This window comes from Peromyscus maniculatus, chromosome 1 (genome assembly GCF_049852395.1).
Source record: "Peromyscus maniculatus bairdii isolate BWxNUB_F1_BW_parent chromosome 1, HU_Pman_BW_mat_3.1, whole genome shotgun sequence".
NCBI lineage: Eukaryota > Metazoa > Chordata > Mammalia > Rodentia > Cricetidae > Peromyscus > Peromyscus maniculatus.
In genome coordinates this window covers 153,584,217-153,612,113 of record NC_134852.1, presented here as the reverse complement: position 1 = coordinate 153,612,113, position 27,897 = coordinate 153,584,217, and the positions used below count along the sequence as shown (strand labels likewise).

Below are 27,897 nucleotides of genomic sequence, written 5' to 3'. Positions count from 1 at the left end.
CCTGATGACTGGGAGAGTCTGGGCTAGGACACCTGCAGGACTCATGAGTCAGTAATAACATACACAGGAATCACCCAGCCCTAGGCAATGTCCCCCACCCACCACCCCTCAGTGCCATTGTGCCCATGCCATCCTGCCTTCCTTCTGGGCCCAGTCTGAAAGTTCTCCATACAAATTCCTTTCTCACTCAGCTCCAGTCCCCTTATGTTCTTCCCGCCTTTCAACACACAGCCCAGGGTCCTGGCAGGCATGGATGCAGGGGAATTGCCCTCTCCGATACCCCAGTACCAGGGTGGTGGAGACCAGGTCTGACTCCTCTACCCAGCCCTCCTTCATCTCTTCCACTTGTAGTGATGACATTCAGTGATGTCCCTGGGTGCCTACATACCATCCAGAAGAGGGTCCCAGTGGCCAGAGCAGCATACTGTTCAATAGTGGACAGGACACTGAAGATGAGGCAGACCAGAACAATGAGGAAGCTGTGAAACAGGGGCATATGGTCAGTGCCTGGTCCAGCTGCCCTGCTGCCTCCCTCCTTCCCGACACCCCACACGCAAGATCATTAGCGCTGGCAACCCCAAGTATCCCTCAGCTAGTGCACTCAGACATGGGGTCCCTAGGATGGAAACCATTTACCATCATGAGGATGGACCCCAAACTGGTGTCTCAATGTACATAGACCTTGAAAATGCCACACTAGGTGGCCACCCCATCCCCATCCCAAGATCATCTGTCACCTGACTGCTCTGGTCCAGCAGCCAATCCACAGGAACGTCCCACAGGTCAGGGGCTCCTAGGAGACTCAATAGTCCAGCCTCAGAATGTCCAAGAGCCTTGGTGTACAACTGATGCCCAAAAAGCCATTTTAACAAACTGGGGGCCTCCATGCCCAGGAGTGCAGGAGGGTACAGCCCCTCAGCTAATGGGGAGACACCAAGAAAGAAGGGCCAAGCACAGCCAGGACCTGTACCCCGAGGGCACCCAGAAGGCACAGCTAGCACACAGAGGGCACAGTCGCCACCTGCTCTGATTCCAAGGGCACTGAAATGATAAGTCTCCCTTCCACTGAGCTCTCCATCCCCGGGTATCACCACCCAAGGTAGCCTTCAAAGTTGCCCCCATTTGAGGGACAGGGTAGCAGATAGGGAGGTGCTTGCAGGGGGGTGCTTCAAAGACTCTGCATGCCCTTATGGCAGGTTCTTGGGGATCAGAATGGAAGTGGGGGAGCTGGCACACTGTCCCAGGGGCAGACAAAGCCGGGCGGTGGTGGCACACGCCTTTAATCCCAGCACTCAGGAGACAGAGCCAGGCGGATCTCTGAGAATTCGAGGCCAGGCTGGTCTCCAAAGCGAGTTCCAGGAAAGGCACAAAGCTACACAGAGAAACCCTGTCTCAAAAAAAAAAAAAAAAAGAGGGGCAGACAAAGAAGCCATACAGAAAGACATCAGGGCCCCAGCACAGACCCCTGCTCACATCAAGGAACTCACACACCTTCCACCAATCCCATATCTGGTTTCCCCAATTTATAAGGCCCAGACCACCAGCCTCAACCTCCCAGAGGCCATGTAGTGGCAGTGGCCTGACTCAGGCACAGAGTTTCCTGGGGGAGGCACAACTCGGGTCTCCCGTACCTCCCAAGACTGATTCCATCCATTCCTGGCCTTTGCAGCCACTGCTCAGGCCTGGAGGACCGACAGAGCTAAAAGCCCCATCACTCCCATTGCCCTTTTCTGCTACCTGGCCTGCCAGGTCAAAGCCTGCAGTCACAGCTAACCATGCCTCTCCCATGACAGACACTTCATTTGTCATGGCCACTTGCTCCCCCATGCAAAGCACATCCCAGCCTCCTCCTTACCCTCGCCCAGGTACCCACTCCACCTTCAGCTCCCCCTCATCATCATCCCTAGTGTGATACAGCAGTGGACCCAGTCCTGGCTCCCTGTCCCTCCTTCCTGGTCTTGAGGACCTCCTGTCACTGCCCTGCCTGGAGACAGAGACTCAGGCTCCTACAAAGTGGTCCCATCTCACATGCAAAGAGGTGGCTCCAGTGCCTACTCAGTCCCCCATGCTACCTCAGTCACAGCGCTTATGGCCAAGTATCTCTACCAACTCCTAGTGCCTGCAGCCACCCCCAGCTAGTGAGCATCTCTGGAACAGGTGCCTCATAGAGAGCCTGGTGTACAGAGATCTCAGTTCCCCAACACATACACACCTCCATTTAATCCCTAGCTCCTGCCCCTCTCACCACACCTATGGTGACCTCATGCCACGGTAGGCAATAGCCCCAATTGGCACTGATCCCTGGCCACCATCCACCCCAGGATGCTCACCTGGAGCACACATCTGATTTGGCCCCAGAAGGACCCCTGGGTAGGCTTCAGCACTCATCACTCCCCAGATTGAGGCCTTCTCTCCCGCCATGCTTTCCTCGCAGGCCTAGGGCTCTGGCTGTAGCCAGCCTCTAACCTTGGCACCCAGTGCTGCTACCAGTGATTGTTTCCTCACATCTACTCTCCGCATTGCCTCCGCCCTGGGGACCCTCCCAGAGCAACATGACAGCACACCCAGGTCCTCCCGGACCCCCTAGTGGTGTTTCCCGTGGCCAGTGGTAACCACGTGGATGGTCACGTTGTATGGCATTGGTCCGTGGAAGCCCCTGTGTGGTGGACCAGCCACATGGGTCATCAAGAAGCCTTGGCTCTTGTGTGGACCCAGCAAACACTGGGTGAGGTGAGCACCCCTCCACCACCCACCCACAGGGTTGGCCTCCATCCAGGCCTGCTGGAGAGGTCTGGTTCTCAGTCATGGATCCCTATCTGCTTTCTGAGGCCCTTATGGCCTTTTGGGACTCAGTTCCTCTCTGGCTAGGCTCTGCTCTCTCCTCAGGCTGACTCTTCACACAGCAGGACCTTACTAATCCTGGGTGTGTGCTGTTTTCACTTGCAGCAGGCAGGGAAGCAGGGTTGGGTCCATCCCTGGGTAACAGAAAGAAGAACAGACGCCCCACCCCAGACCATTGGTTACACATGGAGCCAGAGAAGGACCAGCATGAAGAGACGCAGCCCCTTCTGGCTGCCCCTCAACAGTGAAATAGTCAAGTGGCCCCCATTCCCCATTGGCGTGGTAGGAGCTTAGAGACACCCTCTCATGGAGCTACGGGTTACAGCACAATGCACACCCCTCCGGGGCTCAACACCTAGAAGTGAGGTGGTGTTTATCCCAAGGTCTTTGAGGAGCCTCCAAATTCCTGGTGTCACCACACATGATGAAAACCTCCTGCAACCCAGGGAGCACCTTAAGGTCCAATGTCAAGGAATCCTTTCAGGGCATTCTGCGGCCAGGTCCACTCACTTATCACCTGGCCAGAACTTGACAGAGAGTAACACCTGTCCCACAGGAATCTGACAGGTCACAGTGCTACCGTGATGGAATCCAGCTGCTATTTCAGAGGGGACACTGAGGTTCCTGGGGCTCCTTAGGTCACCCAGGCCGAACCACGAGGTGACAATGACATATCTCCTAATGGGATTTCGATTCTTTCACTGTCAGGTTGACAGCTTAGCCTTTCAAGCCCCGTAAGGTAGCCTTGGCTCCAAAATGGAATACAATAGCTACAGAACCCGAGGATCAGAGAGCTTATGTGTAGCAAGGGATCAAAGACCTTCCCATAGGCCACAAGAGGAGGAATGGCTGCTGCAGGCCACTCTGTCCACATCTGCAGGAGGCTCAGGGCCTCAGGAGGGCAGCAGCTGCAGCCTGTGGGGAGAAATTCCAACAGCCTGGAAGGAGGTGTGCAAACAAGGCTGTGTGGAAGGGCCCCCTACTCTCTGACTGCCCCCACTGGCAGCAGGGAAGGCCTTGGACACACAGACCAATCCCGGGGTAGAGGTGCAGAACAGCTAAGTTCTCAGCGCAGACAGAAAACCACCTAGTGACCAGGAGGGTGGCCGGAGCCAGGCAACGCACTCACCACAGCTAGCCCTGCTGACCTGCCCAGGAACCTTGAGGTTGGGGACAATGGTGGCAATCTGCCCCCACGTGCTGGCTGCCTTTTAGCCTCAAGTATTCCGAAAACTAAACAGTTCTTCAAATATTTAAACACACTGTGCTGCCCGAGAAAGGGTTATACAGCATAGTTTATTCTTTATCTACTCCCGATAAAATGAGTATTATCTTATTTGCTACTTTATCTGTTCCTGGCCTGGGTGGGGCTGGGAGCTTCAGAGAGGCCGCACCAAGGGTCTCTGCCTTTGGGGAGCTCAAAGGCCAGCTGCCCACCCCCTTCCTGCCTCTACAGAGCAATCACCATCGCTTCACCCTACCTGCATACCCTAGGTCAGGCCACCGTAAGATGCCCTCTCTACTTCCCCCACCAGAAGCAAGGCAAACTAGGGCCTAAGAAAATGCATGTGTCCCTAGACACAAACTAGCATGTTCTGAAAAGAGTTCACTGTGCAGGGTATGAAACAGGAGGTTCTCTGGAACAATAGCCTGCTTTCTCCACTCGCTCTAAATCAAACTCATTGGCCGTGACCGCCACCCAGCATTGAGGGACGTCCAATGCCTTATCGGACATCACTTCAATATCTCTGTGCCCAGGTGCCCTGGGAACACAGAACGTGGCCTCGAGCCAGCACCACGTGGCTGCCCCAGAAGGAGGCATAGGGGTACAGGGAACAGTGATGGGGGCATGCATAGGCCAGCTATGGCAAATAGGGACTATGACTCGGAGATTGCCTCCATACATGCCAGGCCCCTGAGTAGTAGCTGACCCAGGAGAGGCCAGGGCTGGGCCTAGAACCCTGGCCACCAGACCCACTCAGACACAGGTCTGATATTGATATTGTCCCCAGCCCGAGCACCTCATCATCCCATTGAGAAGGATTATGCTCTATACATGCAAATGGCACAGGGTCTGTTCCAGAGAAATTGACCTTCAGCCTAACTACCATCAAATTCCCGGGACCTAAAATGTAACACTGAAACATCTCAGGAGACATTGAGCTATTATATCTGCATGCATGATAATAGTGTGAAGTGCCCTGAAAGTATTGTTATTTAAGGTGTGTGTGTGTGTGTGTGTGTGTGCGCGCGCGCGCGCGCGCGCGCGCGCGCACACACGTGCGCGCAAATGTCATACACAAAAGATCACTAGGCATGGGTGGACCTTAAGGACACTTTTTGAGATAAGCCAGGAATGAGAGGACATGCACTTCAGGATGCTTCTCTTCAGAGGCCCCCAGAGTTAGCAGGTCTGCAGAGACAGAAGGCTGGGAACAGTTTCAGTCTAAAAAGATAGAGAGTTCTGGAGGTGGGAACGACTACACATTCTGCGAGTGAGCTTCACACTTCTGACATAAGCACACAGACATGGTCATCACCATGACTAAAGCAGATTTAAGAAAGAAAACCCGGGGCTGCAGAGATGGCTCCATGGTTAAAAGCACCTGCTGCTCTTCCAGAGGACCAGAGTTTCAGTTCCCAACACCCATGTTGGGTGACTCACAACTGCCTTTAACTCCCGCTTCAGGGGATTAGATATCCTTGTTTGGCCTCTATGGGTGCACCCATGCATGCATGCACACACATACATACAAATTAAAAGAAAGAGAACCAAGCAAATGGCTTTGACAGTGGACTGGGAGCTGGCCAAACACACAGGCCATGAGCTGTAATTGAAGGTATCAATATTCCAAGGCCCCATGGGGACAGCTCCCCACAGACCAATAAATGTTCAATGGGCTTCTTGGGCTCAAGTAAAAACCTAAGGTACCATGAGCCTTCATATGCATAACACCCCAGAAACTAAGTTCTGATGTGTGAACCGCAAAGTCATGTCTAGGGGAGTATGCTACTATTCCCCAGAGAGTTACTTGGAAAGATTCCACTCTACTCCTCACATATGCTGCCTGGGAAGGGACGCCTAGAGGGGTACCCTACTCACTCACTACCCACCATCCACCCTCATCATTGCCTGGACTCCCCGCTCCCTGGCTTCAGGTTGGATGTGGACATGTCCCAGGATACTGGACTTCTAGAGGGGGCAGCAGGTTTAGGGTTATCCCAGGAAGGATCAGCACATAGGATGGTACCAACAGCAAAAGCCAGTTGGATAGAGTGGGCAGGGTTTGGAAGACTTCAAGGCTGCCATTTGCTCATAACAGCCCTTCCCACATGCTGTTCAGGGTAAAGGCTGGGTCAGGCCACCTCCTGAAGGAAAATATCTCAATGCATGCTGAAAGGCCCAATATGTGCCAGAGGCTGGGCATAATTTCCCTTGTCTAAGCCCTGAGTAAGAGTCCCAGAGTGAGGAGTCATGGGTAAGTGATGGCTGGTCTCAGGCTTAGGCCATCTATGCACCTTCAGAAATCCCTGGATTAGGGATAACAAGAGACAGCCACCTGTGGGGAGACTAAGAGTTCAACACTGTATAGGACACATACAGGGCCACATGGACAGTAAGCTCAGCCTGGTTACTCAGGCCACAATGCTCAGAATGGGAGAGCCACCTCCTCTATCTGAATGGCCACCCCTTTTCTCTCAGATCCCATCGGGTACCTTCTGGGAAGACAGTTGACCTTGGCTTGGGGTGTGCCAGACATCCCAGGATGGTGGCCATCCTCAGTGGCAAGAGCTTTTTCTACATGAGGTCACACCACAGATTTGAAGGGGGGATTTAGGATCATCATCTAACCTACATCAAGAGACCCATCAACAGTGATTTGCAGAAGATCATGAAATCTTGATCAACATCAAAATCAGTTGGGCCAAAGAGTATACTGGTGCCACAGGCTTACAGGTGTTCAACCTTTTGACATTATGTCATGACACTGTCATCTACAAAGTCTACACAGGAGAACTGTGGGATTGATGAGCAAAAGAAATCTTATAAGGTTTTACATAAGTTTATCATCTTGTGTGGGACCACATTCATACCTGTGTTGGGCCACACAATGTCTGCAAGCTGTGAATGGGAGATGCTATAAAGCTGGGGAGCCCCAGAGACCAGCTGAGCAGCCCCCACACTTCAGCCCTCTATAAGGTCAGACCCTACCTGCCTCACTGAGGGCCCTGGTCTCAGTCTGGTGCAAAGGCCTATGGACAGGGCTCCCAGGCCTGAGATTCTTCTGGGCCAATCACTGCCTACTCCCTGAGATCACACTGGCTCTAGACCATTCTATGCCTGGCTCGGGACATAGTTCATTTCATTGAAAGGTTCTGGTAGGAAATATCATCTGTGGTGACCGTGACCTTACCAGCTGGGAGGTAAGATTTCCAACCCATTGTCTCAGGAGCCCCTAAGTGTGCTGATCTGGCAAATGTAGATCCTTCAGGGTATTAACCCCACCCCAGGACTGAGGTGTGCCTTGCCTCCCCAGCACCAGCTGATACTCTCCCCGGGATCTGGTCCAGAAACCCCAGAAGATTAGAACATCCACTTGACTCTGCAGAGCTCCAAAGCCCTCTGCCCACACACTTCCTCCAAGGCCATGGGGTAGGCACCCCCAGCATACCTCAGTGCACCCTGTGCCCCAACTAGCATCCTCAGGCATCTTGGAATCCTGAAAAATGAATGGCCTTCCTTCCCAGGTATCTGTGTTTGGCTCCCTTCAGCCCAATGGTCGCTGGAAAATCTCCTTTACTAGTAGAGAAGCCCTTAGTGCCCAGCCTGGGCCCATTGGCTGGCACTCCTTCAGAAAGTCCAGCACCAGGTCAAGGACAGTATGTGTGTGGAGTTTGCTGACTGACTGAGCAACTGTTAAGCTGAGAGGAAATCTCAGGCCCTCTTCCATGGGAGCCCAGTCATCTGCCTTCTCTGCCTTTCCAGCTCAGCCAAGCCATTTACAGTCTCTGAATTGGGTCAGTGCAAGACAGAGGGCTGAGCCTACACCTGCTGCTGGCCAAGCTGGCAGCACAGGTCATGAGCAGGTGAGTATCCTTTGGTGGCTGTCTCCAGTTGGCAGGTGTAAGGATGACAGCAGAACAGTGTCATACACATGGCTAAGCACAGAGCCTGATTGTTCATGTGTCCCACATTTGCCCCTCTGAGGGCTGTAGAAGTAGAGACCACCAGGCTACCAATGAGAGTCAATGGAACTTCAAAGCCACCCTCCATTCAGCTATGCTAACTAGCAACAAGAACACATGGTTTCCATTTTGGAGTCCCTGCCCAGGACCCAGTGTCCTCCCAGCACCCAGAGCAACACCTGACATTGGACTTCTCTTCCCAGTAGCACCGCCATGTGGGACTCACAGAAGCTTGACCATCCCAAGCCACATGGCAAGAAAGGCAGCATCCATCCCCAAGCCTAGGTCCTACCTTGATAACACATGTCCACAGCTTTCCTCTTCATTTACCCCAGCACTCAGAATCCTAAACTTACTTCAGCAGAGTCCCCCAAGAATAGTCAAGAGTGTCACCCTGTTGTCACCAATAAGCCTCTCAGGGAGCATCTTGGTCCTTCTTTCCTGGGTTACCATGCTGGTAGATGAAGACCATCCTTGGCGAAAGGTTAACCAATCATATGCACTATCATTTGAAACCGTGTTTGGAGGCTATGAAAATCAGTAAAGCACTTGGCCCACAGCATGATGACCTTAGTCTGACCCTCAGAACCCAAGTTAAAAAAGCTGGGCATGGTGACATGTGCCTGTAATCCCAGCATTGGGGAGGCAGAGATAGGCAGGTCCCTGGGGACCGGTGGCCAGCTAGTTTAGCCTAATCAGAAAATCTTGGGCCAACAAAGACCCTGTCTCAAAAATCAAGATTGAAAACTGGAGAGGGACTATTGAGGTTCACACACACACACACACACACACACACACACACACACACACACACCTTTTGGAGCACTAGAGGGATAGGATGGGGGTTGGGGGAGGTGTGTTCAGATAATATGATCATAGCAGGGAGGCTGGAACACTGGCCAAGGTTGGAGGGAACCCTGCAGCCCCTCTGGGCTAGTGGCTGTATCTGAGGCTTGGGGAACCTGTGATGGGCAGTGCATTGACCTCTATCTCAGAGCAAGTCTGGTGGAAAGTGTGTGTCTGAAGATCTGCAGCCTGGTGGGATCCACTGCTTGATCACACATACATGACTCCTATGGGGAACATAAACCATAGCATCTGCCCTGGAGCAGCTGGCTCTCAGACTGGTAAAAGCCCCCGGGGCTACTGCAGCTGGATGTCATTGTGTGGAGCCAAGACTCAAGAATTCAGCTGGCAAACAGTGCACAACAGATCCGGGTTCTCTGAGGGGCATGTGTGCAGACCACAGTGGCCCCCACAGGATACGAACCATGGGCCTCAGATATGGGAAGGTGAAAATGGGCCAATCAGGAACCCATGTTTTCCTGTCAACTCAGTAGGTGCCTAAAGGCAGTCTGTCCTGTATTTGAAGGATTGAAAAGGGAAGATCAGAGAGGGTTTGTATCCTTCCCAAAGTCCCACAGCACTCAGCATTCAGTGAGAACAGGGCACATAGCATAAGCCTCCGCCCACCCATCTCAAAGCCTCCAGGGAAGCCACACCCCCAAGGGGAAGCCAGGAACCAGGGATGGGGAAGGCAAAGGCAGTCAGTAGGCCTGGTGGAAGGCAGTGTTCTATCCTATGGCCCCAGAGCCCAGAGCTCAGGAGAGAACCAGTGGCCTGTGAGTATGGAGGCATGCCATTCTTCTAGGGACCTGAGGAGGCCAGAGCCAGCAAGTACTAGAGTGTCCTGTCCCTGGGCCAACGTCCACACCCAGCTTTGCTCCCCTAGGCCTCATGATAAGATGCTTTACAGACTATATTTAGAATGGGTGGTAGGGACAGGCTTGCATGGCACATGCTTGTCAAGACACTCATGGTTCTCCAGCATGAAGTGGGGTCACATGCACCTGTACACATCCTCCCCCTTCAGACACGGTCTGTGTTTCATAGAGATGTCTCTACACAGGACTGCTCTGGCCCAGCAGGCTCATCTAGATCTGGCCTCCCTGGAGGAAAGTGGACACTGCCTACTCAGGAGTAGCAGGTAGTTCACTGGGTTGATGCATCCCCACAACCAGACAGATACCTGCATATGTCTGCATTCTCATAGTTCAGCCCTATTTGGAAAATTCCCTGAATCCCTATCCACCAAGCTATTGTGCAATTTCTGAGCCTCAGTTTCCCCATAGGGGAGTGGAAACACATCAAGGCTGCTCAGCAACTGTCTGTGCTCAGTAAAGGGGGACTGTCATCAGATCAACCCCCTTGTTCCAAGGTACCCAATTCCAGCCACACCATGAATATTCTAATAGTCGCATTAACAGGCCTGGGCTCTGGGACCACAGAGTCTCTCTCTCTACAAGATATCACCAAGGGCTTGTGCAGCATCTCTGGCAGAAGCTTGTTCAGGTCCCGCTGTCTTATCTGGTACAAACCTCCAATAAGGCAACCTGGGAGGGAGAGCTGAGTTTTGCATATGAAGGTGATCAAAGGCCAGAGAATTGACGAGGTGGCCAGGGGTGATCTACCTGTCTCCCTTCAGGAACAGGCAGCCACAGTTGTCTCTGTAGGGCTTGGGCACTGTCACCTTTGATCAGCTAGAGGAGTGCAGTGTGGGGTGGCCAAGGTGGTGTGAGGTGGCCCCTAACATCCCCTCTACATGGAAGGATCACAGACCTGGAACAGGCAATGTTTCCAAGTAGGCAGGGCAGGCCTCTGCCCCTGACCCCCTGTAAGGCACAGTGGTGGAGGGCTTCCCAGGAATGGAGACTGATGAAGAGGACATGGGCTAGTGTGGATCACTGGACTCCGTTAGGACAGGTTGGGTGAGTGGATCTCCTAACCTGCACCCTCGAAGCAGATCAGCTTCCTGCTGCAACCCCCACACTCCAGAAGGACTTCACTGGTCACAGGATCTGGAATTTTACCTATGCAGGAGTTAAAGTGTCACTCAGATATGCTGACAGCAGAGGGCACCAGTGAGAGAAAACAGGGTCACCAAACAGTAGCAGCCTGCCATGGGTCACTCAGAGGAGGCACAGCCACCCAGATGAGGCCCAGGGAGCAATTGCGCCACAGACCACCCAGTTCCCCAGAGCTACTTTGTAGAGCCTCAGGGGGACATCTTAGTAGTAGTAGTGGCCCCACAGGAGCCACTAGACGGCAGACAGTGTGATTAGTGTGACTGTATGGAGGCCAGGGTCTAGTCTTTGCTCTACCTAGAGAAACTGAGCCCTGAGGTTAGCTGGGGGAGAGAATCTACCATAACTACTCTAATGCCAGCCTAGGCATAGCATCTGATTCTTGTCTCAAAACCTCAGCCTGGGTCGCTGGGGTAGAGCTCCACTGTTGTAGATGGGATAGGCCTGAAGCAGAGCTCATCATAAGGTACACCTCACCCAGCCAGCAGAATCCAGAAGACCAGTTCTGAGGCTTCTGGGGAAAAGAAAAGGTAACATGACCTCAAGACTGGACACAGGAGCCAAGTGGAGCTCTTAGCCATCCACAGAATGCAGCTGTGCCAGCCCTGCTGTCCTGTGACTTGATTCATGACAATGAGCTCAGATGCCCCATTTATGCAAAACGTCAATGTGAGGGGTGGGCATTGAGATGCCTGTTTCATGGATAGCAACCCCTGCTGACCTGATCCTGCTGGTTCAAAGCCCAGGATTCCCCCAAAGCCCAACAGATGGCCTGGCAGGAGGCTCTGGCAGAAGGTCAGAGCCATGCACACTCAGTGTCCACCCAGCTTTGGTGGAGCATTTGGCACTGAGGTGGGGAGTCACCTGGCAGGCCAGCTTCCTGCCAAGTGGGAAACTCAGGCTCAGGGAGGAAAGCTGGCAGAGCAGAGAATGGAATGAACAGCATCTTATCTCAGTGGCAGCTTCTGCTCCTCCTGGGAAAGGCCTCTGTGAGGACCAAGCACATGTACTGGACAGCCTGTCATTTCTACTTGATAGACCCCGACCTTGATGCTGTGTGAGTGACCTTGGTGCCCCGGTTAGAGGTGTCCTGGAATCATATACTGGAGTCAAGGACCAGGAGGGAACATCCTGGGTCCTTGAAGCCATGTCTCATGGCTCACAATACCTGATGGCCTTAAACCCACTCAGCTCTTTGGTTTTCTCCTTGAGGGACCCTCCCTCTCACTAAGTCCAGTCAGGCTGGAGGGAGGCCCCAGGGGAGCCACAGGTCTCTTCCTGAGCTAGGGACCTCAGCTTCCTGAGACCCTGCCTCCGTGCCAGGCACCTCCTGAAGCCCTCCTCTGGTTGACCAAGTGACTTGGACCAAGAAAAGCCTCAGATGACAAAACAAGGTGGACACATTCACTTTGGTGTAGCCTCACCAAGCACACAGCCCCAGGCAGCATCTCATCAATGGGACCGTTCTTCTGGGGCCCAGGCAAGGCTTGAGCTCTTGGCAGGTGTCTGCACAAGGTGTGACCACAAGACACAACGCTTTGGGATGGGGTGGCACAGTGTCCCTGTCAGTCCCATGCTGTGGCCATGCAACATCCCACATGGACAGGGCTTCCCTGTGGAAGCACAAGAGAGGACAGTGAACAGGGCACAGGGGTGAGTGATATGAATATAGGGCTACAGGGATGGGTGACAGAGATGTGAGGGGTCAGGGTGGAGGACAGGAAAAGGAGGGATAGGATATGGGTGATCACAAATGTCAAAGGAGATGTACCGGACAGACACACTTTCCCTGGCCACCCATCATGGAAACACCACCCATCTGCTGCTGTCCCCCAAGTCCAACCCCAAGCTGCACTCTGCACAGTCACGGATGCCTCTGGGAGCCAACCAGGCCACATCCACAGTCCTACCCACCTGCCTGCCCCTCCACTCACAGGCCAGGCCAGGTGAGAACTCTTGGTCAACTAGGGACTGTGGGACTCCCTAGACATCATCCAGTGTCCTGTACCAGCCCCATCAGCCCTTGTTGCTGCCCTGTTCCAGCCCTTCTGCTCTCACCAGCCACCCAACCCGGCCACAGCTCCTCCACCAGGACCCTGGCGGGGTTGCTTCTAGTGCACTAAGAGCTCACTGAACTGAGGGGATGAGGCCCTTCCCACCCTTGACTTCAGCTCACTCCCAAAGGCTGAACATGGCAGCTGGTATGGTGGGCATTAAGGCAGAGGAAGGAAACCTGGCAGAGCCCTAAGGAGGAGGATCAGCAGTGGGCATGCCTAGACCACATGCTAGAGATCAGCAGCCATACACCTGGGCTCCAAATGACACCCTCAGATACAAGCTCCCAGGGACTAGAGGAAGGCCAAGGGCTGCCCAAGGCCTTTTGTGCCCTAGCAGGTTAGATATATATATAGTACCTAGCGTCACTGCCTTGGGGCAGGACCATGAACTTTTATGGAACTGGGGCCCAGGTGACTATGTAAGGATGGGCTGATTGCACTGAGTAGCATGGCCCTGTAAGGACCCTGGCCCAGCAGGCACATGGCAGACACTGAACCCTAGGGTTTTTCATCATCACACTGGGGTAAGACCCAGAGAAGACTCTGGAGGCTCCTCTCAGGAAGCCACCCTGCTTCCTCCTCTTCTGGCTGACCAGGACACACTTCACTTCCTGAGCCTCTTCCTCGGCTACCACGCTCTGCTCTGACCTGTGCCTTCCCCAGGGAAACCCAAGTATCCTTCAGGGCCTCAGCTCTCTCCCTGCACTGAGTGGAGGGTGAGTCCAGGCATGCCACACACCAGGGCCTCCTCCCTGACCCTGGGGCTCTGTGGGCTTCTAAAGGGCCACCTTTAGACACCAAGCCTTCACAGTGAGGGGTGGCTGGTGGATCTGGCAGTGGGGAGTGACCGGTCTCCTAGAGCAGGAATGGGACAGTGACTTAGTGATAGCCACCATGGGCACAGCTCCTTGAGGCCGAGTGTCCTCATCCTACATAGGAGCTCTTGGCCACAGGGCCCCATGGCCAGTGGACCAAATGATACTTACCCAGCACCCAGACTTCCTAGGCCATTGAGTGCCCAGGACTTAGCTAGAGAGGGCCCTGCCTACATAGAGGCTGCCCACAGGGGATGGCTGGGCTTGACCAAGCTATTCTCGCTCTGGGAAGGTTTTGGAGACAGGTGTCAATTTGAATCATGTTTTCACTTCACAGTGCCTTCTGGTAGTGCTGTAGCTTTAGAAGGAAAGGCACAGGCCTAACCCTACCTGCCAGACCTGGCCCCACCCATTCTCAAGGGCCCACGAGAAACTCAAGCCTTGGTGCACCCTAGCAGTCCCCACCCAGAAAGCACCCACTGTGTGCACAATGCAGACTCTAGAGGTGTAGCAACAGAAAACACAGACATAGGAAACTAGGAGGGAAGAAAACTAACAAATAACAGGATAGGAAAAACTCAAGGTGAGGTCACAGTGACCAGTGGGTCAGGGAGGGCAAGGTCACCATAAATAGTAGGCCAGGGAGAACAAGGGGGTGTCCTGTGAGTGGTGGGCCTGTTGGCCTCATTGGGTAGCGATATTGAAGCTGTGTCAGAACTGGAGACAGGTACTCTAATTAATTGCATGCACAAAGGCCTTGAGCATGGCTCAGCATGAACAAAGCCTAGAGACCAGGGTAGCAAGAACAGTGGTGGGTGAAGACAGCCCCTCATAACAGGGTCAGAGGACATCAGTCAGAAGGCAGGAGATTCTCACAGGAAGCACCAAGGAGCCTGCAAGGCTCTGAAGATGGCTGGCTTTCAATGGAATACCTAACCTGTATCCCAGAGAACTGCAAATGGGAAGGAGGATGGGACAGCCTAGTAGCATCCTATCTATATGGACACCAACCATAAAGGACAGAGAAAACCCATCAGCCACAGTGTGGGGTATTGGAATGCATCAGAGAGCACACTGCAGTGGTTGTCTTTTGGAACCCCCAAAGCCTGCCCCATGCCACCTTCCTCAGGACCCTCCAGGAAACTGCCTATACCTGCCACCTTAGGCTCAGCCAGTGGCTGCCAAGCTCCCTTCCTTCAGGGAGTCTCCCCCCACCCCGCCCTCTCTCTAGAAGACCCAGAGCCAGCAGCTGATAGTACAAGGGTAGGACATGGGACTAAAGAAAAAGAAAGGGACCTGTCAAAATGGTGAGGCAGAAATGCCAACACCTCCACCATGTGGGAACTCTTCATGTCACCCCCTTGTACATGAGTGGGAACTGCTACTTCCTGCCTGGTGTCTGGAATAGCTAGGCACACCCTCTGCACAGGACCTGGCCTCCCTTAGGCTGAGGACTGAGTATCCTCCTCAGGTCACTGACACAGTCCTCAGGGACCCAGCCTTCTTTGTTGCAGACCAGTTTGGGCCAGAGGACAGTATTTGCCAGGCTCTGAATCCTAAGCAGCAGAGACCCTGATCCTAAGCATGGAACAGAGGAAAGGCTATAACAGGGATAGGGACTTTGGGCTCTCATCAATCCCATTCTCCAAGCCAAGTTAGTGAACACAGAGTATCAAATTAAAACCCTGGAGGCTGAGAATATGGCTCAGGGAATAAAGCATTTGTTGCATGAGAATAAGGACCTAAATTTAAACCCTGAGCACCCATGTGAAATTCCAGGTATGGCCGTGTGTGCCTGTAATCCTAGCACTGGGGGGACATGGACAGGTGGGATTCAGGAGCTCCCTGGCCAGATAATCAAGCTGAATGGGAGAGTTCTGGGTTCATGAGAAACCCTGTCTCAAAAAACATAAGGTAGCAAATGATAGAAGACATTGATGTCAACCTCTGGCCTCCACACATACATGTGTGTAAAGGAACATGTATACACACATATACCACAAACAAAATAAAAATAAAAACCTTTGGTGGTTACTCTGTCCTCCAAGCTAAACTTCCCATAGTACAAGGGCAGTCTCTCCCCAGGAACCCCCAAGTCCCCAGTTAGAAGCTTCCCAGACTGCTGCTTAAAGCCCTCTGGGGACCTGGCCCACAGTCACTGATGCTGTGTGCCTTCCTCCAGGACCCACTCCCCGCTGCAGCTCTGCCTTCATGGTTCATGACTGTGACTGGCTTCCAGGAATATCCTGGGGTATACACTGAACAATCAACCTTCCTCAGTCCTTCTCAAGCCCCTTTGGATATGAGGAAAATGGTCTTTCTCCTTAAAAAACCCCTGCCCACCTCTCTTGTACATCAGTCTCTATATTGGAGCCAGGGGGGTCAGGGCCATCCTCTAGGGTCCTCAAGGCTCTCTTGAAATGACTCAAGTCACACTTAACTCTGTAGAGTCCACTTACTAGCCTCCCCAGCCATCTTCTTCCTCTGTCTGACACACAGGATGCTTATCCCAGGACCCACTGCCATTCTTGGGTGGGACACTCAGTTCTAAGCTGCTTCAGATTCCCAGAGTAGTCTTTAAGGATGCCCTGCAGAGCCCAGGCTCCCAAATGGGTACCTTTAATGCTTCACCTTGTAACAGTGTTACCACCTCACAGATACACACCTACACTGTTGTATTCTGTAACACTGTCCAAACACTGCAGATAAACATTATATACAAAGTTACACTATGCAACTTTATCTTCTAAGGCACCTATTAGAAAAAAAACCTGGGGCTGGAGAGATGGCTCAGTGGATAAGAGCACTGATTGCTCTTCCAGAGGTCCTGAGTTCAATTCCCAGCAACCACATGGTGGCTCACAACCATCTATAATGAGATCTGGTGCCCCTTCTGGCCTGCAGACATATATGCAGGCAGAACGCTGTATACATAATAAATAAATCTTAAAAAAGAAAATAAAAGAAAAACCTAATTGCCCCATGCACATCCAAAGGTACTAGGCCACCACAAAAAAAGAACATGACAGATCTCAATAAAGCAATATAAGCCATCTATTAACCAAGAAAAACAGATACCAAAGCAAAGCCAATGTCTCCTTGACAGGTGGTGCTGGGCAAACTGGGACTCCACATGCAAAAGAAGAAGGCTGGACTCATGCAATAACCAAAGACCTCCATGTAAGGCCTAAAACTGCCAAACCCTGAGAAAGAAGCCTAGGACAAAAGCTTCATGATATTGGATTAAGCAATGATTTTTTTTTTATAGGACATCAAAGGCTTGGGCCACTAAAGAAAAAATAGACTATCAGGCTTCATGAAATTGTCAATGTCATGTGGCAAAAGATCATATCAACAAGATGGGAGATTTTCAGATCATCTATCTGATAAGGGCTTAGTATCAGGGATAAACAGACTACCATTCAATCTCAAAAAAATAAAACCCAGCTGATTTTAAACATGGCCCAAACTGACTTCCTCCAAAGGTGATTGATACACAGATAGTCAGTAAGCACATGCTTGGCATCTGAGTCTTGTTTCCTGTCACTGTGATAAAATACTCTGACAAAAGCAACTTAAGTGGGGAGAGCTGGAAATATCAACACGTAGACAATGTAGTGTAGAACGTGAGTTGTCCTTACCAAGAACAGGAACCCATCCATATGCTACGGCACAAGGGAGCCTTGAAAATAACTGTGTTAGGTGAACTGAGCCAGTCACACAAAGACACACTATGGGACTCTACTGGGACAAGGACCCTAGTGTCAGACCCACAGAGATAGAAAGCAGGACAGGATACTGGGAGCTGGGGAGAGCTCTGTAGGGGAGTCAGCTTTACATGGGGTCAGGGTTTCAGTTTGGAAGATGGAAAGTTCTAGAGCTGGATACGGGGGTAGCTTGCAGTGTATTGAATGTGTGTCACAACACCCAGCTCAGAACTTACAATGGGAAGGTTATGAAATGCCCTCCACGACTTCATGTGCTTGAACACTCAATCCTCAGCAAGTGGTGCTGTTTGGGAAGGTTTTGGAACCCTTAGCGGGTAAAGACTCAATGAAGGAAGTGAGCCACTGGGGGCAGGGCTTGAGATGTCTTGTCTGCAGGTCCACCAAGATGTGAACAAGCAGCCTCAGGCTCCACTGCCACAGCCTCAAGCCCTCCTGCAGCCACACCTTCCCTATCATCACAGATTGTATTCCCTCAACAACAAGCCATCACAAACCCTTCCTCCTCTGTGGTACTACTTCTCAGGTATTTGCTCATAGTAAGGAGGAAATAGCCAATGCAGGTAAAGATGGTAAATGTTGTGCATGATTTACCACAACAAAACCTAATAGAAGGGAGCTGAAGAGATGGCTCAGCAATAATGAGAACTGGTTGCTGTCTCAGTGGACCAAGATTTGGATCCCAGCACCCACAGTAACTCTAGTTCCAGGGAATGGGACACCCTCTTCTGACCTCCTCGTCCATGAGGCATGCACATCATGCATGTGGGACACACACACACGGTCAACTGTGTGCGACAACTACAGAAAGGGTAAACTGCAGCAAGGGAACCAGGAGTGGCCAGGGCTGGGAAGGGCAGGTGAAATACTGTTCTGAGCATCTTCACCATGGGTGTCTCACTTCCTTTCCTCATATCCCTAAATCAGCAAGTCCTGAACCCACTCGGGATGGGACACCAGAATGAACCACCAGCCCCACGCCAATGCAACTTGCGACAAGCACCCGACAGGGCCACACCACAGGGGAGGGGACAGGGACAGGAAGCCTAACCTGAATCACTGTGGGCAGCAGGGTACACTGAGGCTAGTGACAGAAGAGCTGCACACAGACACTGGGTACCTGTCCTCCTGGCTACTTCCAGAGACGAGACAACCCAGGAACTACCATGTGTGTGCTAGGCCCCAACAAGCAAGTCTTCAGGCTGGGAACCCATTCACACTGTGGGAAGAAGATGCTGCAGTAGAGAATGTTTGCCTTGAGGAGCTGGGACTGAGCCACCAGTATGAGGCCATGTGTGTATTCATGCATCCAGGAAAGAGACCCAGAAATGGAGATGGTGGGCACACAGCAGCATTCCCACAAAGGTAGAGGAATCACATGGGGGTGGGGGGCGGTGTGCAAGCTTGGCCTTATGAGACTGGGCTCTAATCCAAGGAGCCAGCTCTCCTGGGAGAAGAGATGATTTTTGGACTGGGACAGGGAAAATTCCAAGTGAGCCTGCAGCTTTAGGAACAGGAGAGAAGGTTCCACTTAAAAAAAAAAAAAAAAAAAAAAAAAAAAAAAAAAAAAAAAAAAAAAAAAAAAAAAAAAACACCACCAGGGTCACCAGACAATGACCTAAAGAGACCCGGATACCAAAGCCACAGGATTTGAACAACAAAAATAAACAATTCACAGCTGCTGGGCACATGTTGTCATCCCAGGACTCAGGAGATGGAGGCAGGGAGAGCAGAGGCCTCACCCACCTGGGAACCTGAGACTTCTCTCTCAAAACAAAAGCAAACCACAGCGCTGGAGAGATGGAGCCATGGGTAGGAGTTCTTGCTGCACAATAAGGACCTGACTTCAGATTCCAGCACCCACATAAAGAGCTGGGAGTGCTGGCATGAATCTGTGACACCCAGTGCTATGGGGGGCGAAGGCAGGAGGACCACGGGACCGTGCTACCCAACAGCCTAGCTCCAGGGTCCAGGAGAGATTCTGCCTCAAAGGAATAAGGCGGACAGTAAGAGTACAGGACATCCACCCTGTGTCCTCTTTTGGCCTCTACACATGTGTACATATACTATATATACAATTACAACACACATCCAGAGAGAGAGAGAGAGAGAGAGAGAGAGAGAGAGAGAGAGAGAACATGCAATCAAATAACAAAACTCAAATAAACAAAAGAACAAACATTAAAAACAATAGTGTTGATGTGCTTGCCATAAAGTAAGTGTTTATATGTGGTACTGATATAAGGGAAAGTAATTACAGTGTTTAGGGGGAATCCCAATTCTTAAGACACCAGGAGGAAACTGGGAAACAGATGCCCTGCTCAGCAAACACTCCAGAAAGAATCTCACAGGCAAGGTCCACAATGGAGAGACAGCTCAGTGGTTAAAACTACCAGCTCTTTTTTTGCTGACCTGGATTCAGTTTCCAACACACACATGGCAGCTCACAACTGCCTGTAACTCCAGTTCTAGGGGATCCAGTGCTCTTTTCTAGCTTCTTCAAGCATCAGACACACAGGTGGTACACAGACACACGTGCAGGCAAAACACCCATACACATAAAACAAATAAATCTAAATTATATGCGACCTACAGAAGTCCCAGACCAGTCTAGCAGAGGCGGATTTGTATGTTCAGGGGTATCTGCCCCAAGGTAGTTTCTGAAGGTAAGTCCCCACGGGGCAGCTAAGGTCACCCGTGAGGAAACATGACACAGTCCAGCAACCCTGGGATCTACAGTGCGGCTCCTGGGCTGATTTCCCCTAAATTCACAATTTCTATCTGATCACAGAGCCCATCAGAGTGAAGGCACAGGACGCAACAGCTGGCATCCCTCAAAATGCCAAGGTCACGAGAGACAAAGACAGATCTTGCACAGGTGGCAGAGACAAGGCAGCTGCGAAACACTATGATGTGAGGATCACAAAAGAGAAAAATGCATTCTCAGTGGGCTGGCGTAAGGCCAGAGATTCAGTTGTCACTTACTGGTGACAATCCTCTGGTTTCAATCATGTGCCCCAATGATGTAATTTCCTGAGATTATAGGGGCAGCTGGGAGACTCTGTACTGTCCTGGATCATTATCAAGCCCAAAATTATCTCAAAATAAAAAAGCAAGAAAAATGTAGGGATGCTGAGACACCAGATCTTATCAACTGTTACTCAAACCTTCAGTGCTTCCTGATGGTCTGAGTCACAGCTCTGGCCTATCTCCCCTGCCACCTTCCTCTCCCCGATCCACACCTCCCCCAGCTCATCTGCTCCAGCCCAGGGCCCCTGGCTGCTCCCATAGACATTAAGCTCTTGTCCACAGGGCCTTTGCACATATGGTGGCCTTTTGCAGGAAAGGCAGGCTCACTCCCTCTATTGACTCAGGTTGAGGTGGTGGCTCCCCTGACTATCCTCCAGAAGGGTACTCGGCCCCTTCTCTCCACCCATCTCCTGTGTGATTTCTTAGGGGTCTTGACTCTGCCGGATGTACTGCGCACTGCAAATCTGTTTGTGTCTCTCTCTGCTCTTTGGAATATCACTTTCAAGAGGACAACACTCTTGCCTTATTACCTCAGCTTCCCACAATTACAGGGGCCCAATGGAAGGGCAGCGGGGTGATAATGAATACAACATGAGACTGAAGAACATTGAGAGTGCTCCTTCACTGAATGAGTTGTTTTGTTTTTGAGAAAATGTTTCACTATGTATCCCTGGCTGGCCTGGAACTTGCTGTGTAGGGGAGTCTGGCCTCAGACCACAGAGATCCATCTGCCTCTGTCTTCTGGGTGCTGAAATTCAAGGTATGCACCACTACACTCAGTGAGATCCTAGTTTTAAGAATTGTACACAGGTGCACACGTGTGCACATTCAGGTGTATAGGGGTGTGCATTGCACAAGTGAGCATGGAGCCAGAGGACAACCTTGGGTATCATCCTCAGGAATGCTGCACACAGACTTTGAAATGGACATCTCTCCTGGGCCTGGAGCTCATCTATTGGTGAGGCTGGCTGGCCAGTGAACGCCAAACATCCTCTCCTGTCTCTGCATCCCAGAGCTGAGCTATCAAGTCCCACCACACCCAGCATTTCACACGTTAACTGAGGACCAAACTCTGGTCCTCAGAAGCACATTACTGACGGAGCCATCCCTCCCAAACCTGAAGATGCTAGTTTTGCCTCATCAAATTGGTGAAGTGTTTTGTGGTGATCCCCAGCTTTAGAGGTGGAAGTCAGTGATGTCTGACAAGGTGGGTGGAGATAGGTCAGGGCATTTCCTGCAGGCCAGTGTGGCTTTGGGTTCCAGAGCCATAAAACCGTGGGAACCCTTTGATCCTGTCAGTCTCCTGGAGATGATGCCCAAGGACACAATCCTGAGTTCCTGCCGAACTGTGAGGATTTGCATCAGAGTGCTATTTTTAATAGTAAGTGAGGAAGCAGTCCAGGTGTCCACAGGAGAGAGTCAAACAAGCTGCATCAATACCACAGGGGAAAGGCAAGGTCCATGCAGAAATATACAGAAAACTCCAAAAAGCAGGTCCAAACAAGGCCAGCATTGTGATTTTCTCAAATATCTGCCTGAATGTATGGACACAGGGTGCTAGCATGTCCAGTGCTGCTGAGTGCCTCCTACTTACTGCTCACACTGACCTGCTGTTTCACAACTCACTTGCCTCGCCCTCCAACAGAGTCCGTGGACTCCCACAGTTCCCATTTCATAGAGGGAAAACTGAGGCAGTAACAGGGAAGACAGTGGTAAAGAGCCACAGCTTGTGGAAAGCTGCCTCCTGGTTCAACACTGCTCTGGTTTCATCTCCGTGGCTGTGATAAAACACTTTGACAGAAAGCTACTTAGAGGAAGAAAGGGTTTATTTGACTTATACTTCCAGATCACAGCCCATCATTGAGGGAAGTCGGGGTAGGAACTCAAGGCAGGGACCTGAAGATGGAGGAATGCACCCTCCTGGCTCTCTCACAGGATCATACTCACTAGCTTTCTTATATAGGCCAGGACCACCTGCCTAGGGAATGATGCCATCCACAGTGGGCTGGTTTCTCCTCCATCAACAATAAAGACAGTCCTCCACAGATGTGTTTATAGGCCAAGCTGACCTGAGAGACACCCTTCTCAGGTGATTCTAGGCTGTGTCATGTTGACAATTAAAGCTAACAAAGGCAACTAGTGTGTGCCCTATGTATACACAAGCCCTCAAGTATGTGCAAATACAAACACACACACACACACACATGAAAGAGAGAGAGAGAGAGAGAGAGAGAGAGAGAGAGAGAGAGAGAGAGAGAGAGAGAGAAATATGCAACCACTTACACAAGCAAGTCACTTGGAAAAAAGACACCAAAGGACCTCCAGTTAGCCTCATTAGCTTTTCTTAAAATGAATTAATTTTATTTTCTTCCTTGAAATCCCTCAATGTTCTCTGCCAAGCATTTCTGGATTTTGTGGTCAGAAGAACTAACAGAAAACCATGATCGCCCATTTGGCAAGGAGATGTTCAGGGGGACTGTACATCAGGGGTGGCATCGCCATCAGAGTCTGACTAGGGCAGTGACACGAGCGTCATCATCTGTTCCTGGGTTCAGAAGAGGAATGGTAGGCATTATTGTGTGACCTTTCTCTAGCTCATCAGTCCATTTCAAATACAGAGAAATTGCAAAGTCCCAAACATTTTAAGTTGGTTACAATATGGTTCGCCAAATTACAAACTTAAAACTTTTTCTACATCTGTAGCTAAATGTCTAGTTTTTAGAAATAAGATTTTCCAAAACTGGAATTATGATGCATCAACTAGTTAACTTTCTCATCTGATCAAATACCTGACAAGAAGCAACTTAAGGGTTTACTTGAATTCAAGGTTTGGGATGTATAGTCATCACGGCAGAGGAGGCAGTGGGAGTGTCTGGGGCTCTGGCTGCTCTGGCCTCAGGCTGCTTGCTCACAGGTAGGCATTTGAGGAACCAAAGAAAAGACAGTAAGGAGGGCTATCTATAACCATAAAGACCTACCTCCAGAAACCCACTTCAGTAAATACCCACCTCCAAAAGTTTCCACAGTCTCCCCAAAAATCGCCACCTGCTGGGGACCAAGTGTTCAAGCACACGAGCCCGTGAGGGATATTTCACATTCAAACGATGGAAGAATATCTCTTCCCTGCCTTTGTTCCTAAAGAATTAACCACTGCCAAGAAGAAACAGTTTGTTTTGCTTTTCTACTGTTGTTCTCCATGTCTCTTATTCCTTTGTCTTTCCTTGATTTCTTCACTTGTTTTTAAAAATGAAATTCCATACAGCTATGGATTTGCTTCAGAGCAGAGATGTGCATGCAACCCTTTGCTTCTTCTAGGTTATTATTAAATGGCAGTTACAGTTGTCACTATTTTTAAGTATGTTTTTCTTCTGAAACTTTCATTAACTAACTTTGTAGTTAACAACAAGAGACAAAGTTAGACTGAAATAGGGACATTTGCTATATAGGCTCTTAATTTTGGAATGCCTGAGGCTTTCTATGGTCTAGGTAAACCATGGATGTTTTCAGTGTCCCGAATATGCTAGAAAAGGACCACGTTTTAACTATATTAAGAATTCAAAATTGGACCAATGAGATAGCACAGAGGGTAAAGGAGCTTTCCATCAAGTCTGACGACTTGTGTTTGATCTCTGGAGCCCACATATGGGAAGGAGAAAACAAACTCTTACAAGATGCTTTCTGACATTAACATACATGCAGTGATATCTACCCCCTCTACCCAAACACATGTATATGCAAAATAAATAAATAAATAAATAAATATAAAAATTCAAAATTAAAAAACGGATGGTGGCTAATAAGATGGTTCAGCAGTTAAGTGTGATGGCTGCTCTTACAAAGGACTGGGGTTTGGTTCCTAGTACCCACATTGGGAGGCTCACAACCATCTGTAACTCCAGCTCCAGGGGATCCAGTGGTGAATTCAGGCCAGAGAAGTGAATAGTTGTGGGGAGACTGAAGCAGGGCAGCAGGTGACTCTGACCCAGATGATTCAGGCCTTAATCCAGGCACTCAGTGCTTAAGTTGCAAGGGCTTCCCCAGGTTCCGGTACTAGAACACACCATCTGCTGTGTCTCAGTGCTAAGGCCCACACAGCCCTGCCTCATCATAGCAGGTGCGAAAGACAAGAAGCAACTGCCATTTTGATCCATGAGCCACAGTGACCAAGTCATGTCCACATATGTGGGAGGGAAGAGAGACCCCAGAGAGCCAGGGTGCCTGGCAAGACAGGGTTGAGGTAGATGAGGAGGGGGAATGCCAAAGGGCTTCTAGGCCTGGAGCTGGAGCTGGAGTTGGAGGTAGCCAAGCAGGAGGGGAAGCTGAAGGGATCAGAAATCAAAACCTGTAGGGCCAGCCCTTGCCTGAGCCCTTGGCAAGTGCTCACAGAACTCGCAATTCTACTGTTTTGGATTTATCGGAAAGGCTTGACAGATGTTTATAATTGTGTACACACTGGCTGAGATGACACTATGGGCAGGAGTACCTGAAAACCGAAACTGGAAGCCACGCAGTGGATAATTCTAGTTTTCACAGAAAAGATTAACTTTATTTGTAAAGCACACCATAAAATTTTATTCAGCCTAAACAGGAATGTCAGGGGGCTGGTGAGAAGGTTCAGTGGGTAAAAGTGTTCACCATGCAAGCGTGACACCTGAGTTTGATTCCTAGAACCAACATAAAGATGGAAGGAGTCAACTGACTACACAGTTGTCCTCTGACCTACACACACACACACACACACACACACACACACACACACACACACACACCAGGGCTGCACCCCAAACACAATAAAAAAAATTGAATAAAGTTTCTTTGTAGAGGGGAAATGACAAGGGCAGTGATCAGACATTTGTGTTCCTAGAACTGTCACACATGGGGGACACAGTCCCTGCTGTCCCCACCTACTGAGGTTTTCCCTATATGATTGCACCTTTGTCTCCCAGGATCCAGTAGTACTGTGATAGGAATAGGCTTGATGCATCAACCCCCTTCTACCTGCAATGTCCAGTCCTTGTACATATTAGTGCACCTCGATGGCTGGTAAAGTCTTCTGGAGGCTCTGTGACACCATGAGCCAGATCTTTGAGTAGGAGTCTTAGAACTTACTGGGGAAGAGAGCTGCTGTGGGATGTCTACAGAGAGCTCAGAGTAGGTGAGACCTTGTGCCTTTCTGCCTGGAAGGTTCCCATCTTGGCCAGGATTAGGAGATGAAGATGGAGAGGCCTTTGGGGAGACTCCAGTCTAAGCCCTAACATAATAAGTCCATGTCTGCTTATGCCATTCCTTATTGAGGGCCCTGGGTGTCAGGATGGAGCCCCTGAAGCTGAGACATAGCTAGGATCCATAGAGTCACCCATCCTTAGTGTACCCAATATCCTGAAAACAGAATGACACCAGGCTAAGTCCCCAACATTGTTACTCCTCAGGCAAGTGGAGGTGTAGGGCAGGTGTGGTCCCCATGCACTCTAGATGATAAGGGGCTGGGCAAAGGACAGCAGCCTAGTCAGGTTCACACACACAGGCAGGGAGCCTGAGTCACACAGCAGCATCTCATCCCTGAGACCCCACCTAACTCTCACACTGCTGTTGAGCCAGAAAGTCTCAACACAGCATTCTGTCCTCCAAATGCTCCATCTGGACCCAGCGAGGACAGAGGCCAGGAACCAGCTCCGTTTACAGTGAAGCGGAGTCATGGCCTTTGCCTGGGTGCAGGTGCCTGGCCCCTGCACACCACAGATCTTCCCCTGCAAGTAAGGCATGTACATTCATGCATGCATGCACATACATACATACATACATACACACACACACACACACACACACACACACACACACACACACACAAACACACACGTACATATGCATGCATGTACAACTCCAAACACATGGAGACATGAAGCTATGTTCACAGAACAAAATCAGGACCATTGTCACTCCTCCCCTCAAGGCCCAGATAGGGACACTCAGGGTGACATGAGGGTAGAGAGATCCAATGGGTCCATTGGGTCTGCTGACACATCAATAATGACATTACAGCTTCCAAATAATAGACTGGTACTATGGAGGGGGTGGGGCTCCACCCAAAGGCAGAGGAGGGATAGAACCAGCTACACAAAGCCACCTGTAGCTACATGGAGCCACAGAGAGCCACAGGAAACCACACAGAGTTATTCAGAACTACATAAAGCCACACACATACATGGAGACACACAGAGCAATGTGGATGAGGAAGCAGGCTGGCTAGCAGGTGTGAAGTTGAATGGATCCTCTCCTGTAATCAGACCCTTACTCTTTGCCCACAGTGGGGATTGCTAACCTTAGCTCTGCTGTCCACAGACATAGCCTGTGCTTCCCAGTGCCCACCAGACTAAGTTCTCAAGGCCTGCTCTGTGCTTACCTTTGAAATTCATTACTATTGTATATGTGTAGGATGTGGAGGGAGGGAACACATGCCATGGTATAGAGGTCCAAGGACAACTGTGGAGTTGGTCCTCTCTTCCAACTTTACATGGCTTCCAGGATCAAACTCAGGTCACCAGACTTGTGCAGCAAGTGTTTACCTGCTGGCACCTTGACCCCTTCATTCACTTCATTCAAATCCTCCCATGAACTCCACAGATAGGGGCCCCAGAAGCAGCTTCACCCAGTGAGGAGGGCTGCTGTTGGCTTCTGCCAGGAATGGTGCTTGACTCCATACAGGACTTTCATCACAACAGACAATGTCACTTTGGCAGGGGAGAAGCTCACTCTATAAACTAGACCACCCTGAAGCCAGATTCCATTAATAGCTAAGGCACAGAGAGGCTAAGAAATCACCAGGAACAGAGCCCAGCCTCTCAGCTACCTGGCCGCATTCTCACAACCCAGCATGCTGGTAGCACCATGCTCACCATAGGGTTCTGGACTGGTAAGAGTAGCTTCTCCTGGGGAATGGTGACTCAGCCCAGATATGCCCAGGCCAGGAAGAAGTGCCTGTTGCCACCTGTTCATAACTCCAGGACCAGCTAGAGATGACAGTAGAAAGCCTACAGCTATCTCCATGGTAACCCTGGCCAGCCCCTCACTCTCACCCTGAGAACAGGACCATTATATTCTGCTTCTGAGCCCCCAGACTTTTCTGTAGAGAGGAAACATGCCTGACCTAGGAGGGAGTCACACCCATCCATATGGACACATAACCACCAGAGGAGAACCCTAGACAAAGTCATCTCTTCTTGGAAGGCTTCTTTCTACTCTAGGTCTCAGCCTCCCCAGCTATAAAATGGAGCAAGTGGGCCAGTAACCAAGGTCACAGTTGCAATGCTAAGGTTGACATGTCCTAAGCAGAGGCTCCAGAAAGATTCAATACACTGCAGAGTCCCTTTGAGCCAGCTAC

At 50.7% G+C, this 27,897-nt stretch overlaps 1 protein-coding gene across 2 annotated transcripts in view; it reads right to left on the bottom strand.

Moving 5' to 3' along the window:
- Kcnq1 (potassium voltage-gated channel subfamily Q member 1) overlaps positions 1-27,897 on the bottom strand; it is a 330,113-nt gene that overhangs the window by 281,707 nt on the left and 20,509 nt on the right. For both annotated transcript variants that reach the window (XM_006977299.3, XM_076555691.1), the window contains exon 2: positions 389-479. In XM_006977299.3, the coding sequence (XP_006977361.1) occupies positions 389-479 (91 nt within the window). The remainder of the gene's footprint in view (positions 1-388; positions 480-27,897) is intronic.